The sequence below is a fragment of the Cetorhinus maximus genome, chromosome 23 (assembly GCF_964194155.1).
Source record: "Cetorhinus maximus chromosome 23, sCetMax3.hap1.1, whole genome shotgun sequence".
Lineage (NCBI taxonomy): Eukaryota > Metazoa > Chordata > Chondrichthyes > Lamniformes > Cetorhinidae > Cetorhinus > Cetorhinus maximus.
The window spans coordinates 814,007-831,107 of NC_135901.1; the positions used below are offsets into that span (position 1 = coordinate 814,007).

A 17,101-nucleotide genomic window follows, 5' to 3' on the forward strand; every position below is an offset into this window, starting at 1 on the left:
CAGCTGGAACGATTTCGGGAGCATTGGAGTCAGAGAAAAATCTGGCAATCTTCATATCTTCTAACCCTCTGTAAAAGAATAGAAGTTCAGAAGAGACAAATATTTCTCTTGATTTGAGTTTTCTGTCTTCAAACCCTCCTCCAAACCACTGTAAAAGGAGTTTCCAAAATCCATCCCGATCAGGCAAAGATAGAAATTCACAACATAGACATGGATTCAGATCCACAGTAAAGAACCACAGCATAGCACTAAAATCTCTGTATTGGAAATACAGGCATCAGGCATCCTGCTGCCTGAACCAGGATGGCCACGCATGCACCCGCAGCACATTGCCCCTGTAAAGATGGTGACCATGGGGCCAGGCCAGCTCCTCTGTGCAGAGCGAAAATTAAATCAATGAGTCAATTATTTTCTCTCCGGGTCACCGGAACCCTGAAGCCCCGCCCACTCCCTTTGCTCGACTCCCGGCTGAACCAACATGGCGGCCGTTAACCTGGGCCTGTTTCCCGGGAAAAATCCCCGGAGCTGCAAACGCGGGTCCTGCAAGATCTTATTCCGGTCTTGCGGCCTACACCAGGTGTTTATGAAGCCCCCTGACCCCGACTCCCGGCTCCATTCCTCCCTCCGCCCCGCGACTCTCACCCGCTGAAAAAAGCGTCATCAAAACTCGTTCTGCTCTGATCGAAGTGACACTGCGCATGCTCCAGTACTACGCCTGCGCAATGGGCTCCTGTAGAGTACATAGGGCGCATTCACATCCGCAGGGAATGTTGGGTAACTGCAGCGCCATTGAAACACCAGACAAGGAATCGAAAATAATTGTTTCCCAATTAAGATAAGTTAATTTTAAAAATCACAGATAAATCCTACTGGATGGGTGCTCAGCAATGCTCCACTTCGCGAATTGATTTAAATCACTGCTCTCCTCTGGGAAAACACCGAACTTTTAAAGTTTTTCTTGCTGTCCCTCCTCCCCCTCCGCCTCCCCTCTTCCCCCTCCGCCTCCCCTCCTCCCCCTCCGCCTCTCCTCCTCCCCTCCTCCCCCTCCGCCTCTCCTCCTTCTCTCCCTCCCCCTCTCCCCCCGCCCCCTCCACCCTCTCCCCTCCTCACCTCCCCTCCCCCTCCTCCGCTCCTCCCCTCCCCCTCCTCTGCTCCTCCCCTCCCCCTCCCCTCCTCCTCCCCCTCCCCTCCTCCCCCTCCCCTCCTCTCCTCCCCCTCCCCTCCTCTCCTCCCCCCGCCCCCTCCTCCCCCTCCCCTCCCCCCCCTCCTCCCCCTCCCCTCCCCCCCCCTCCCCCTCCCCTCCCCCCCCTCCTCCCCCTCCCCTCCCCCCCCTCCTCCCCCTCCCCTCCCCCCCCTCCTCCCCCTCCCCTCCCCCCCTCCCGTGAAGATGTTGAGACTGGCTGGGTTCAACCCCAGAGCCACTGGTTCCTCTCTCTCTCTCTCCATTCCCTGATACTGAATATTTACAGTTGTATGGAATGATACAGCACAGATAGAAGTAATTCGGCCCATTATGCCTGTGCTGCCTCTTTGGAATATCTATTCAGTTAATTCCACAGCCCTGCTGGCAGAGTCAGGATAATGTATATCAGCTGTGGTAATCCGTGAGATGAATGGAAAAGGCTTTCCAGTTGGATACTTCTCAGACACACTCGTCCATGTGAAAATATTGATTGCTGAGTGTATTAAGCAGATATCATGGGTTCATTCAGCTCTGAAGAAGAGTCATATGGATTTGAAATGCTAACTCTGTTTCTCTCTCCACAGATGCTGCCAGACCTGCTGAGATTCTCCAGCATTTTCTGATTTTCTTTCAGATTTGAATCATCCTCAATATTTTGCATCTATCAAAGGTTCATTGGTTAGTTAAGCACACAGAGTAACTGGCAAAGTTTATTCAAAAATTCTACACATCCCACATACCACAGTGGCATTATTAATAAAAAGGCCAAGTTAAGGGAGTATCGCTGGTGTGGTAGGGTACATGAGTTATGAAGTTACAAAGCAAAGGTATTAATATCCCGCAATTCACAATCGCCAATTGGCTGGCTTGTTGCAGTGTGAAAGAAGCCCACTTACTTGTCAGGTGAAAGAGGCCATGTCCAAAGGATCTGTTAAAGTCAGACCACTGGCAGTCTCAACTGGGACTTATGTGGATGGGTCTCAGTTTTCTGAACAAGGTCCATATCAGACTGGGTGCTGCGCCTTCTCTTCTCTGTGACATCCTTTTTAAATACCCACAATATTGAGCCCAGAAAGCTGAGGGCAGCTTCATCACAGCCCTTCAAACTGTTACTGAGAATCACCATCTATTCTCAAAGCTCCTTTGGTTGTAATTCCCTCACGGGAAACCTGGCAAAAAAAAACACACAGCTTCTCCACAGCAGAAAGGAAACCACTCACCCACCATTCCAAACAATTTGGGATATTGCTGGCAAGTGTGCAGGACAAATTGTTATTTTGAAGGTGAAGGTACATCAGCAGCAGGAGTTAGTGATGAAGGTGATGGTAATAACCAGGCAGACTGACTCACCAGGAAAGCTGCTCCAGAGGGGATTCCATGGGATTCACCCACAAACACAATCATTGGCACTGATACAACAGACTCCAGTTAACTGATTTAAAAACGTGTCAGGACCCTGACCCTGATGTGACTGTGTTCAAAGAGGTCATACACCATCAGAAAGACTTTCCCTCATCCCTCGCAGCAAGAAAGGACTCATCCTACATGATGAGGATTTCTATCACAAGGATGCCTCTGATTTGAATTAAATCACACCTCGATGCCTTAGGAAAGAATCAATTTTGTTCATGCATGAAATTTGAGACGTTTCTCTTTTTCAAGTCCGTGATATGTTACACAATTATTATTGGCATCCAATGATGCACTAAGATGTCCATCACCACCTGAACCTGTGTCTCATCTGCGCCCAGATTAATCCAGCCCTGTGAAATGAAAGGTCCTAATGGACACATACCATCTGAATGATGTTCCCTGGGAAACATTGCAGGTTGATTATACAGGCCCACTACCCAAAGCTGGTATATCCTGGTAACTATTGAGATGTTCACCTGGTGGATTGAAGGTTTCCCTGTCTATAAAAATGATGCAGTCATACAGCTAAAATCTTGTGGGAACAGATATTTACCAGATGGGGCTTTCTGAAAAGGATAGAGAGTGATAATGGTTCTCATTTCACAGCTGAAGTAATGCAGCAGCTCTGTCATCTTGTGGGTGTGGAACAATATTTCCACCTTCACAACCATCCAGAATCTAGTCGGATGCTCGAGATCATTAATCACTCTGGAGAAACAACACTGAAAAAAGCTATAATGGAGGGGCATAATAATCTGGTTAAGGCAAATGACTGGATCACTGTCTTGCCTGGTATCTTACTGACCATTCACTCCAATCCTGTTCACTCCCTGGTCACAGCCCATTTCAGCTCAAGACAGGTTGGCCCATCCAGATTGTGAATCCCCCGTTGTCCCACTCTCCAATGCTACTCAATAAACTCATGACCAGTTTCTCCAGAAGCTCCAATAAACCTCAGCATCCTTCCTGCTACAGGCAGTGGAGAAGATGGTGCTGCCCATCTCAACACCTCCAGGGAGAACCACCCCACCCATTACATTAACTGTTCAATGGGAGATGAAGTCATGTTAAAAACATTTTTAAACAGGGTGGGTCTGAGGAGACCAATTGGAAAAGTCCATATGATCTTCTAGATAGATCAGGAGAAACAAATCTTATATTGACTATTCAGAAACGAGAGAAGAAAACACAATATCTGTGTTATCATGGAGATCAGTGTAAACTGTACAAAATGTAAAGGTCAGATAACTACATGGGGAATAAATGCTGATTTTATCCAACAGGGACAAGATGTGGTGGCCATCGTGCTTCTGGACTGTGTCCAGGTTGAAGTTCTGTTCCGGCCGTATGATCCTCCCCTAGATTGTCCTTTCTGAGCTCCAGCCAGGTGATGTTAAACACTCAGGTGGGAAAGACAAAAATCAACAACAATGTGTTTAAAACAAAGCTGATTTATTTTCTATATAACCAGAATACTAAACTTCAGTTCAATTATTAACATCAGCAGAAACAAACTCCAACTGTCAGAATGAACATGGTCCAGTCCTGGATGTGATTAACAGCAGCAATAACAGTAGAATCCAACCCCTGCAGTCACTAGTGTACTCGCTGGTGCCTCACCAGATGAGATGACTGAGTGAATCCTTTCCCACACTCGGAGCAGGTAAACCCCTTCCCAGTGTGAACTCGCTGGTGTCTCAGCAGGTTGAAGGAATGGACAAATCCTTTTCCACACTCAGAGCAGGTGAATGGCCTCTTCCCAGTGTGTGTACGTTGGTCTGCCAGCACTTCACGCCTGCTTTTAAAGCTATTCTCACAGTCAGAACATTTAAAAGGTCTCTGATCAGTGTGAACAAGTTGGTGTTCAGTGAGCTGGGATAATCGGGAGAATTTGTTCCCACACTCGAAGCAGGTGAACAGCCTCGCCCCAGTGTGAATGTGTTGGTGTGTCAGTAACTGGTACCTGCATTTATAGCCTTTTTCACAGTCAGAACATTAGAAAGGTTTCTTATCAGTGTGAACCAGTTGGTGTGCAGTGAGGTGGGATGACCAAGAGAATCCGTTCCCACACTCAGAGCAAGTGAATGGCCTCTCCCCAGTGTGAACTCTCTGGTGGGCCAGCAGGTGGGCTGACTGAGTGAATCCCTTCCCACAGGCAGAGCAGGTGAATGGCCTCTCTCCAGTGTGAACTCGCTGATGTGTCCGAAGGTCTGATGAATTAATGAATCTCTTCCCACACATGGAGCAGGTGAATGGCCACCCCTCAGCATGAGTGAGTTGGTGTCTCAAAACGTCGGATGATTGAGTGAATCCCTTCCCACACAAGGAGCAGGGGAACGGTCTCTCCCCAGTGTGAATGTGTCGATGAGTTTCCAGCCGCTGGTATTTGAATCCCTTCCCACAGACCCCACATTTCCATGATTTCTCCATGGTGCTGGTGACCTTCTGCCTCTCCAACTTGGAAGATCAGTTGAAGCTTCGTCCACACACACACAACACGTGTACATTTTCTCCTCGCTGTGAGTGGTGTGATTCTTTTCAGGCTGTGTACCAGAACACTGGAACACTCACACTCAGGTGTGTGTGTCTCGGTGCTTTTCCAGTCACACTGATGTTTGAAGTCTCTTCCCATGGACAAACATTTCTCCTTCCATGTTCAGAGACCAATGATTTTCAGGCGCTGATGAATCGAGTGACTCTGTCAGATCTTGATAATTGGTTTTAGTTTCCCATCTGTAAATCTTCCCCTCCTAATACCCTGGAAAAAAAGCTTAGAGAATTACACAGAATCTCCAGGATAGAAATAGGTCATTTGGCCCAACTAGTCTCTGCTGGTCTTTATACTCCACATGCTTCTCATTCCATTCCATCTACCTCAGCTCAGTCTTTCACTTTATCTTTCTATTCCTTTTTCTCTCATCGAGATTCCTTTTGAAATTATCTCAGCCTTTTGCCACAACCACTTCCTGTGGTAGTGAGTTCACTTTCTAACCGCTCTCTGTGTAAACACATTTCTCCTTATTTCCTTATTGGATTTATCAGTAACTATCTTGTATTTCTGTCCCCTGGTTTTGGATTCACCCACAAATGGAAACATTCTCTCCACATCTACAAGGTCTCACATGGCAGAAAAATAAAAAACTCATAGGACCCCAGAGCAAGATACAAGTTAGATCCAAATTAGGCTCAATGGCTGGAAGTGATGAATGATGATTGATGGGTGTTTTATTGTGATTGGAAGGCTGTTTCCAATGGGGTTTCACAGGGCTCAATACTGAGTCCTTCTTTCCTGGTTTATTTCATTCGTTCAAACTTACATATAGGGATATGAATAACAAGTTTGCAGATGATACAAAAAATGGCTGTGCGCTTGGTCGTGAAATAGAAAGCTGGAGACTGTAGGAAGATAACAATGTACTGTTCAGGTATGCAAGATCATAGGAAATAGGAGGAGTAGCCCATTCAGCCCTTTGAGGCTGCACCACCAGTTAATAAGACCATGGCTGATTTGATTGTGGTTTCAACTCCACTTTCCTGTCTGTCCCCAATCCCATTAACCTTTGATTCCCTTGAAGCTCAAAAATCTGTCGAACTCAGCCCTGAAATATTCAAAGACTCAGCCTCCACACTCTCTGCGAAAAATATTCCTCCTCCTCTCCATCTTAATTGAGAGCCTCCTTACTTTTGAACAGGAAAGGTATATACATTTTTTATTCATTCATGGGATGCGGGCGCCGCTGGCTAGGCCAGCATTAATTGGTTCAGAGGGTATTTCAGAGTCACTCACATTGCTGTGGGTCTGGATCATAGCAGATTTCCTTCCCTAAAGGACATTAGTGAACCAGATGGGCTTTTGCAACAATCAACAAAGGTTTCATGATGTTCATTATACTTTTAATTCCAATTTTTATTGAATTTAAATTCCACTGTGGCAGAATTCGAACCTGGGTCTCCTGAGCAATACCCTGGGTATCGGGATTACTGGTCCAGAGACAATACCACTACGCCATTGCCTCCCCTTCTCAGCACCTACCCTGTCAGGACCCTTCAGAATCTTGTATGTTTCAAAAAGATTACCTCTCATTCTCATAGAGTCAGAGAGGTCTACAGCACAGAAAAAGGCCATTCGGCCCATCGAGTCTGCACCGGTCTAACAAGTACCCATTTTCCAGCACTAGGCCCATAGCCTAGGATGCCATGGCATCGCAAGTGCACATCCAGATACTTCTTAAATGTTATGAGGGTATCTGCCTCTACCACTCTTTCAGGCAGTGAGTTCCAGATTCCCACCACCCTCTGGGCAAAAAAATTCTTCCTCACATCTACTCTAAACCTCCTGCCCCTTACCTTAAATCTATGCCCCCTGGTTATTGATTCCTCCACCCAGGGGAAAAGTTCCTACCTGTCAGCCCTGTCTATGCCCCTCATAATTTTATACACCTCAATCATGTCCCCCCTCAATCTCCTCTGCTCCAAGGTAAATAACCTCAGTCTATCCAGTCTCTCCTCATAACTAAAACTCTCCAGCTTAGGCAATATCCTGCTAAATCTCCTCTGCACTCTCTCTGTTGCAATCACATCCTTCCTATAATGCAGATTCCAGAACTGCACGCAATACTCTCGCTGTGGCCTAACCACCATTTTATACAGTTCCAGCATAATGTCCCTGCTCTTATATTCTATGCCTCGGCTAATGAAGGCAATATCCCATATGTCTTCTTAACCACCTTATCTACCTGCGCTGCTACCTTAAGGGACCGGTGGACATGTACAACAAGGTCTCTCTGATCATCAGTACTTTCCAGTACATTCATCGTGTATTCCTGTGCCTAAGTGCATCACCTTACACTTACCCAGATTAAATTCCATTTTTGTCTCTGATCAGCCCATCTGACCAGCCCATCTATATCCTCCTGTAATCTAAGGCTATCCTCCACACTTTATACCACCCCACTAATTTTCATGTCATCCACGAACTTACTGATCAACCCTCCTACATTCAAGTCTAAATAGTTTATTTATACCTCAAACAACAAGGGACCCAACACCGATACCTGTAGAACCCACTGGAAACAGGCGTCCAGCATTAAAAACACCCCTCGACCATCAACCTCTGCTTCCTAGCACTCAGCCAATTCTGCATCCAATTTGCCAAATTGCCTTGGATCCCATGGACTCTTACCTTCATTAACAATCTCCCATGCAGGGCCTTATCAAAAGCCTTGCTGAACATCAAGTAAACTATGTCAAATGCATTGCCCTCATCTACACACCTGGTCACCTCTTCGAAAAATTCAATCAAATTGGTCAGACATGACCTCCCCTTAACAAAACCAGGCTGACTGTCCTTGATTAATCCCTTCCTCTCCAAGTGTAGATTAATTCTATCCCTCAGAATTACTTCCAATATTTTCCCCACCACTGAGGTTAGACTGACTGGCCTGTAGTTCCCTGGTTTATCACTTCCTCTCTTTTTGAGTAACAGTACCACATTGGCTGTCCTCCAGTCCACTGGCATCTCTTCCTGTGGCCAGAGAGGTATTGAAAAATTATTGCCAGCACCCCTGCTATCTCTTCCCTTGCCTCACTCTGTTGCCTGGGATACATTTCATCCCGGCCTGGAGATTTATCTACTTTTAAGCCTGCCAGACACTTTCTATGCTAATTTCTTTAATTATATCACAGTCCTTCTGTCTGATTTCCATACCCACGTCGTCCCTCTCACTTGTGAACACTGACACAAAGTATTCATTTAGAAAACCTACCTATGTCTTCCAGCTCCACACACAAATTACCACCATAGTCCTTAATGGGCCCTACACTTTCCCTAGTTATCCTTTTACTCCTGATACACTTTGTAAAATAACTTTGAATTTTCCTTTATTTTACCTGCCAATGTTTTTTCATGACTCCTTTTTGCTCTATTTAAGTTCCCCCCCTGCACATTCTATACTCCTCTAGGGCTTCCGCTGTTTTACGCCCTCAGTATCTGCCATAAGCCTCCCTTTTTCTCTTTATCTAATCCTGTATATCCCTCAACATCCAGGGTTCCCTGGATTTGTTGGTCCCATCCTTTGCCTTTATTGGAATATGTTGGCACTGTACTCTCCCTATTTCCTTCTTGAATGAGTCCCACTGCTCTAGCACAGACTTACCCAAAAGTAGCTGTTCCCAGTCCACTTTGGCCAAATCATATCTGATCTTATTAAAATCAGCCTTCCCCCAATTTAGAACTCTGATTTCTGGCCCATCCTTGTCCTTTTCCATGACAACCTTGAATCTAATGGAGTTATGATCACTGTCCGCAAAATGCTCCCCCACTGATACCTCTACCACTTGCCCAGCTTCATTTCCTAAAATTAAGTCCAGGACTGCCCCCTCTCTTGTAGGACCTTCTACGTACTAGCTTAAAAAACTCTCCTGGATGCATTTTAAGAATTCTGTTCCCTCTAAACCTATCACACTATGACTAACCCAGTTAATGTTGGGGAAGTTGAAACCCTCACTATTACTACCCTATTATTTTTACACTTCTCTGAAATTTGCCTACATATCTGCTCTTCTATTTCTCTCTGACTGTTTGGGGGCCCGTAGTACACTTCCAGCAATATGATTGCTCCTTTTTTGTTTTTAAGTTCTACCCATATGGCTTTATTTGAGGAGCCTTCTAAGATGTCATCCCTCCTTACTGCTGTAATTGATTCCTTGATCAATATTGCGATACCCCCCTCCTTTTACCTCCTTCCCTGTCTCGCCTGAAGACCCTATATCCTGGAATATTGAGCTGCTAATCCTGCCCCTCTTTCAACCATACCTCTGTAACAGCAATGACATCATACTTCCATGTGTTAATTTGTGCCGTCAACTCATCTGTCTTATTTGTCAGACTCCTTGCATTAAAATAAATACCATCCAACCTTACCAAACTCCCTTGTGCCTTAACTGGCCTATAACTTATATGCCTTCTAGACTCAGTTACTCTCTCTTCTAATTTTGGCTTCTAATTCTTCTAAACTCCAATGAATACAGGCCCAGCCTTTCATCATAAGACAACACCTTCATCCCAGGAATCAGCGTAGTGAACCTTCTCTGAACTGCTTCCAGTGCAAGCATATCCCTCCTTAAGTAAGGAGACCAAAACTGTACACAGTATTCCACGTGTGGTCTCACCAATTTCCTGTACAGTTGTAGCAAGACATCCCTACCTTTATACTCCATCCTCTTTGCCTTCCTAATCACTTGCAGTACCTGAATGCTGACTTTTTGTAATTCATGGCCAAGGACACCCAGATCCCTCTGTTCTGCAGCATTCTGCAGTCTCTCTCTATTTCAATAATATTCTGTTTTTTCATTCTTCCTGCCAAACTGGACATCCTCACATTTTATCACATTATACTCTATCTGCCAATTTCTTGCCACTCACTTAACCTATCTATATCTGTTTTCAGACTCTTTGTATCCTCCTCACAACTTGCTTTCATACCTATCTTTCTATCATTAGCAAATATAGCTACAATACAATTGGTCCCTTCAGTCAAGTCATTTGTATAGATCATAAATATTTGAGGCCCCAATACTGATCCCTCTGGCACTCCACTAGTTACAGTTTGCCAACCAGAAAATTACCCATTTATCCCAACTCACTCTTTCCTGTTAGTTAGCCAATCCTCTATCCATGCTAATATATCACCTCCAACACCATGAGCTCTTATCTTGTGCACTAACCTTTAATGTGACAGTTCATTGAAGGCCTTTTGTAAATTTAAACACAGTACATCTCCAGGTTCCCCTTTATCGACACTGCTTATTACATCCTCAAAGAATTCAAGGCTCCTCCATCATTTTGGAGGTGACGATGGGAGAGGCAGGGGAGAGGGAGCACCCTTCAAAAGAAACTAACATGAATTAGAGATATTAAAGAGATCCAACACACTGTGTGTTTAACACAAGGCTGATTTGACTTTTGTCCAGAATATTAATCACTGTAACTGAGCATGACTTCTTTAACATCAGAAACAGACTCCAATGAACAAATGGATTAACAGCAAAATTCAATCAGAGTAGTTACTTGTGAACTCGCTGGTGTCTCAGCAGGGTGGATGAGTGAGAAAATCCCTTTTTACACACGGAGCAGGTGAATGGCTTATCCCCTGTGTGAACTCGCTGGTGTGTCAGCAAGGTTGACGACTGAGTGAATCTCTTCCCACATTTGGAGCAGCTGAATGGTCTCTCCCCAGTGTGAACTCGCTGGTGCATCAGCAGGCATGATGACCGAGTGAATCCCTTCCCACACTCTGTGCAGGTGAATGGATTCTCTCCAGTGTGAACTCGTTCGTGCACAATGAGGTCAGATAATTGCCTGAACCCAGTCCCACAGTGAGAGCACCTGAACAGTCTCTCATCCGTATGAACACGTTGATGGCGCATCAGTTCCCTGGAACTTTTATAGCACATCACGCAGTCTGGACACCTAAAAGGTCTCTCGTCAGTGTGAAGTCGCTGGTGAGCCAACAGGTTGCATGACAGAGTGAATCCCTTCCCACATTCAGAGTATATGGTCTCTCCCCAGTGTGACTGCGACGATGAGTTTCCAGCTCAACTGGATAATTGAATCCCTTCCCACAGTCCCCACATTTCCATCGTTTCTCCCCATTGTGACTGCATTTATGTTCTGACAGGTCAGATGATTGGTTGAAGCCTCGTCCACACACAGAACACATGTACAGTTTCTCTTCACTGTGAACGGTGCTTTCTCCCTTCATGTTCAAAATCCGATGATATTAAGGTTATGATAAATTGGGCGACTGCATCAGGTCCTGATGTGATATTTGGTTGGGGTTGTCTGGATGCAAATCCTCACCTTCTAATACTCTGTGAAATTGATTTAAAACAGAAAAAAGGGAGTGAAAGGCTGCTCACAAAAACAAAAGGCAGGTTGTGAAATTGAGCTGAATGTATCTGGTAATTTGTGGGGACAGCATGAGGAAAAAACTGTTTGATTCTTGTAAAAACGCATCTGTTTCACTAATGTCCTTCAGGGAAGGGAACCTGCCAGACAGTCTGGACTTACTGAAGACTCTGACCTCTGTGGGAGGAGGGTGAGGGAAACAGGGCGAGAAGGAGGGAGATTTTATATGCCTTAAACCCGACCAGAACTTTGACAAAACCTCCGAAATCCTCAACCTCCACCACCTAAATGTAAATCCTCCCCTTCTAACCCCCTGTAAAAGGAGTTTCCAAAATCCAACCCTGTCAGTCCAGGATAGAAATGCACAATATTCTCTCCTCCTCCTGACAGGGACGAGGATGATCGCGCATGCGCCCTGGTGAATATTGCCCCCTATAAAGATGGCGGCCGTTAACTCGGGCCTGTCAGGTTCAGTTCCGCGGCTGTTGCCCTACCTGGACTCAATGCAGGATTGGTAGATTTTTAATCTTGGTCCGAGGCCTCCACTGGGTGTTTATGAAGCCTCTGCGCCCATTCCGCCGCCTCCGTTATGCCCGTATAATCAGCCGTAATTCACTGATTTCGGAGTCCAGATGACCACCTCATTGCAGTTCCAGCACCTAAACTGCACATGCGCCAGTTCCAACCCGCAGTGCGCATGCTCCATTCACAGTCCACCACTACGCCTGCGCAAGGGTTTCCTGTAGTGAGTATAGGGTACATTCTGTATCGTCGAGGATGCTGGGTAACAGCCACGCCATTGAACGATGACATTGTTCAATAGAACATTATGATTTGTGATCTGATGACGATGCAGCCATAGGGCCAATATATAAAATTATTAAATTAATTGACACAGCAAACAAAGTGGCCCTCCACCATAATTCTGTCTGGGTGTAATTCACAGCATAACAAACCACTACGGTTAAGTGTGAACTCACTGGAGTCTCAGCAGCTGGGGTGAACAAGTGATTTTTTTCCCCATACACGGAACATTTAAACCATGCCTTCCCTGTAAGAGTATACCTATTGTGGATAAAATCGTTTGAATTTATGAAGCTGAGGTGTGAATAGGTGAGCAAACTGAATAAGTCCCTGGAATTAAAACTCGAATGATGACCATGAAACCATTGTTAATTTTCGTAAAAACCCATCTGGTTCACGAATGTCGTTTAGGGAAGGAAATCTACTGTCTCACCTGGTCTGACCTACATGTGATTCCAGACCCACAGCAATGTGGTTGACTCTTTAAAAATGCCCTCTGAACAACGGCAATTAGGGATGTGCAATAAATGCTGGCCTAGCCAGCGACACCCACATCCCACAAACGAATAAAAAGAAACACGTGCGTAGTATCTGCGTGGTCACTCTCTGGTGTGACTGTCCTGCTGTGTCAGAAAATGGGATAACTGAGTGAATCCATTTCCACATTCAGCTGGTGAACGATCTATTCATGTGAATTTACCTGTGAGTCTCCAGCTCAGACGGGGATCTCAAACCTTTCCGGTGTTGAATTCCAGATTCTCAACATTCTCCTGGTAAAAAAAAACTTCAAGTGCTGTAAATCTGAAATAAAAACAGAAAATTCTGCAATTTTCTGCAGAACTGGGAGCATCCACAGAGAGGAAATATAATTTACGTTTCAGATCTGCAACCTTTCATCAGAAATGTACTGTGTCAGTGCACAAAGCTGAAATGTTAACTATGTTTCCGAATCCACAGACGTTGCCAGACATAGAACCATAGAAAAGTTATAGCACAGAAGGAGGCCATTTGGCCCATCTTGTCCATGCCAGCCCGAGGACACCTAGGTGCCTAATCCCACCTTCCTGCACCCGGCCCATAGCCCTGCATCTTACAGTACTTTAGGTGAGGATTTGAAGCATTTTCTGATTGTATCTCCTGTTAAAGGAGTTTCTCCCGAATTGCACATTAGATTTGTTGGTAATAAACTTATATTTATTTTCATCCATCTCAAACTGGAACCATTTTCAACTTGCCTACCCTGTCAACCCATTTATAATCTTAAAAACTCGATCAGGTCATCTGTCACTCTCTTTGCCAGAGAAAACATCTCCAGCTTGTTCAATCTTTCTTGATAGGTATAACCTGCCAGTTCTGGCATTATTCCAGTACATTTGATACAAGCACAGCAGATATAACAACCAGCTTTTCACCTCCGTTCCCGCGTTTCAGGGCCACAAATACACTTTCTGAGTGATACAGCAATTTACTTGTACTTCTTCCAATTTAGGATCACGTATTCACTGCTCATGATGTGATCCCCTCCATACTGAGGTGACTAAATCAAGATTGGGTAACTGCTTTGTGGAATATCACCATTCAATCTTCAAATGTATTCCTGAGCATCCAGTCATTTGCTATTTTAATTCTCCACCCCATTCCTGGTCTGACCTCTCTGTCCTCAGCCTCCTGCACTGGTCATAATCACCACTCCCATTATTTCAGACTGCAGGTGCTAGTAATGATTCTGCTGATGCTATTCATACACCCTCTGGATCTGAATTTTATTTGTTCGTCATATTAGTGTATTGTCTCATTATCACACAATTGTGTCTGATATTATCCTCCCCTTTGTCATTTAATCACTCCTGCCGTCCATTAACAATGCTTTTTTCCTTCTCTTCCCCTCTCTTTTTCCTGACTCTGTACTTGTTTGTGAACAATTACATCTCTAAATTCTTCAAGTTCGATAAAGGTTCACTCACCTTAAACATTAATTCTGCTGCCCTCTCCATAGAGGCTATTTGGCCTGCTGAGTGTTTCCAACTATATCTCTTTGAAATTCAGATTTGCAGCATCGCAGTGTTTTGTTTTTGGGTCACTGTGGAACAGTTTTCTCTCGCTTAATGTGACCTGTTTAAAGAAGTTAAAGAAGGAGCTATTAAGGAATGAGGCAACAGTTACTGTCACCCTGTTCCAAAACAAATGGAACAAAATGCACTTCTTAAACTATTGTTTCATGGGATGTAGGGTCGCTGTCAAGACCAGCATTTATGACCAAAACCTAATTTCCATTGAACTTTATGGCTTGATCAGCCATTTTAAAAAGTAGTAAAAAGTCAACCACATCACCATGGGCCGGGAGTCACATGTAGGTCAGACCAGGTATGGACAGGAGATTTCACCCCCTGTAGGAACTTAGAGAACCAGGTGGGTTTTCATGACAATCGATGATAGTTTCATGGTCACCATTACAGAGGCTAGTTTTGAAATTCAGACTTATTGATTAAATTTCTCCCACTGCCATAATGGGATTTAACCTGTGCCCACGCGTCTGGGTTATTAGTCCAGTGGCCTGATCACCTGCCCTTTGCAATTGAAACACAACATTTCCACGTCGGATGAAACCAGGAATTTCACTTGTAAATCAAATATTATGATCACTGCACTATGGAAATCAGTGTCAAACATCCCTGACCAAGGGGAACTGTCCATACATCTCTCAGTCTAATTCACAAAAAGGAAATGCTGGGAATACTGAGCAGGTCAGATCGAGTCTGTGGAGAGAGAAACAGTTAATGGTCCAAGACATTGAACTTCCAGCAGGACAAGTTCACAGACACGGAAAGTGGGGGATGGGGAAATAATAAAAGAGAAGTTTGTGATTGGGATAGATTAAATTACAAAGGGGATGAGGATGCATGGCAAAAGCGATGGTAATGGAACTCGTGATGAAACTACAGGTGGAAGAACGTTATGTATCTGTCATCTATTTCTGCTCTGATTGGAAATGTGTTGCTTCTCTGTTGACCCATTCACTTCACTAAAAACTCTCATTCTTTCTCCACCATTATCTTTTATAAACATTTCATTGAACAAACATAGGCAGTTACATAGGAAAACAATCATCATTTTGAAGTGTTGAAACAATGAAACACATAGTTTCATAACCATTTTGTTCATGGTTCATCTTAATATTTTACAGATAATCTTTAGTTTGGGGAAGATTAAGGTTGTGAGGAAAAGGTTATTAACATTCTAGGCTTTTGAAATTGCCACAACACCTCAAGAAATGGTAGTTCAAAGAGTAACACATGTTTGTTTAACATGGTCTGCAGAAGAGGGAGAGAGAGAGAAAGCTATAAAATGTCAGGTGCACTCATTTGGCTAGAAATCTGGAGACAGAGTGTGTATGAGCTGTATTGTCCTGACTTTGTTAAAAAGGTAAATTTTTAAAGCAGACTTCAAGGTTAAGAAGTTTGGTTAATTAATGTAAATATCTATTGGTACATAGGCTCTCTTTTGAAATACCATCATGCATTGTACATTAGACCACACCTACAAACTTGTCCCTTGTACTTCCAGTGAAGTCGAGGGCAGTTTTCAGTGGCTGCTTCAGTGGACTGAAAATCAGAGTGATGCACAGAAACAATGTGGTTCTGATGAAAGGTCACAGACTGAAATACATGTAAATTATGTTTCTTTCTCCACAGACGCAATCAGATCTGCTGAAAATTCCAGCACTTTCTGTTTTTCATTCAGATTTCCAGCATCCGCAGTATTTTTCTTTTCCTGAACTGGAGAGTGCTGAGAAGGTGGAGCTCATTGCAAGAAGGGTTTGAGATCCCCGTCTGAGCTGGAAACTATGAGTAAAATCACAGCATGAAAAGATCATCACCATCTGGAAGCGGAAGGGGATTCAGTTGGTCATCCCATTTACTGACACAATAGCAGTCAGACTGCAGAGAGACCTTTCAGATATTTCACGAGTGAGAAAGGATTTGCTTAGTTTTCTTACCAATTTAGAAAGTTCAAAGGATTTGATTCATAAATCAGCGCTTTCTTTCTAGAAAGAGACATCTTAAGTGTTCTGAGCCTTGGGGAAAAAACAATTTCTTTCCCCCACGTTCTGAGACTCCAGTGAGTTTGAATTTAATTGTTGAAGTGTTAATTTCTATTAATTACACCCAGGACGGAACTATGGTGGAGGACCCGTGTACTTTGGCTGCTGTTTCAATTGATGTGATAATGTCATATCTTGCCCCTATGACTCCAATCGATCACAAAACACGGTTTTCTACTCAACAATATCGCTGCTCAATGGCCGGGGCTTTACCCAGCATTCGCGGCGGTGCAGAATGTGCCTGATCCTCGCTGCAGGCGCAATACTGGGTGTGAGTCGAGCATTGTGGGTGCTTTTAGGGGAGCATGCGCAGTTGCTTCCTGCAGCAAGAGCTGGTCGAAGGAGATGACAATTTCCGAGTATAGGCGAGTAACTGAAGCCGGTAGATGGGGAGGATCGGAGGCGGTGGAGTGGGCAGTGAGATTTTATACAGATCCACTGGCAGTTCGACACCCGAATAAATTGCAGTGGTCCCGCGGTCGCAGCGAACGGTCGTGGGGGCAGCTGCGGGCCGCGGTTCTCAGTAAAATGGCGGAGTTAACGGCCGCCATCTTTACTGGGATCAATGTGCAGCGGGGCGCATGCGCGGTCATCCCTGTCCCTGTCAGCAGGAGGAGAGAATATTGTGCATTTCCTGGACTGACAGGAATGGATTTTCGAAACTCCTTTTACAGGGGGTTAGAAGGGGAGG

General features: G+C 44.6%; 4 protein-coding genes across 5 annotated transcripts in view; 1 reads left to right on the top strand and 3 right to left on the bottom strand.

Annotated features, from left to right (window-relative positions):
- The window catches only part of LOC144698126 (uncharacterized), a 476,455-nt gene that overhangs the window by 416,828 nt on the left and 42,526 nt on the right, over positions 1–17,101 (top strand). The gene's annotated exons all lie outside the window — the stretch shown is intronic.
- Positions 1–17,101, bottom strand: part of LOC144698113 (uncharacterized) — a 436,823-nt gene that overhangs the window by 379,051 nt on the left and 40,671 nt on the right. The gene's annotated exons all lie outside the window — the stretch shown is intronic.
- Positions 1–17,101, bottom strand: part of LOC144698110 (uncharacterized) — a 436,767-nt gene that overhangs the window by 309,011 nt on the left and 110,655 nt on the right. The gene's annotated exons all lie outside the window — the stretch shown is intronic.
- On the bottom strand, positions 4,041–12,155 carry LOC144697575 (uncharacterized). 2 transcript variants are annotated; one of them, XM_078569614.1, is made up of 2 exons: positions 11,999–12,155; positions 4,041–5,354 (listed from the first exon to the last, which is right to left on the bottom strand). In XM_078569614.1, the coding sequence occupies exon 2, from the start codon at positions 5,024–5,026 to the stop codon at positions 4,592–4,594; it is 435 nt and encodes a 144-aa protein (XP_078425740.1). In that variant the 5' UTR covers positions 5,027–5,354; positions 11,999–12,155; the 3' UTR covers positions 4,041–4,591. The 2 variants fall into 2 exon arrangements, with proteins under 2 accessions (XP_078425740.1, XP_078425741.1); XM_078569615.1 differs by lacking the exon at positions 11,999–12,155 and adding an exon at positions 10,665–10,859.

Bases quoted from the DNA above. Each gene is read 5' to 3' on its own strand.
- LOC144697575 (XM_078569614.1), bottom strand. From the start codon at position 5,026: ATGGAGAAATCATGGAAATGTGGGGTCTGTGGGAAGGGATTCAAATAC.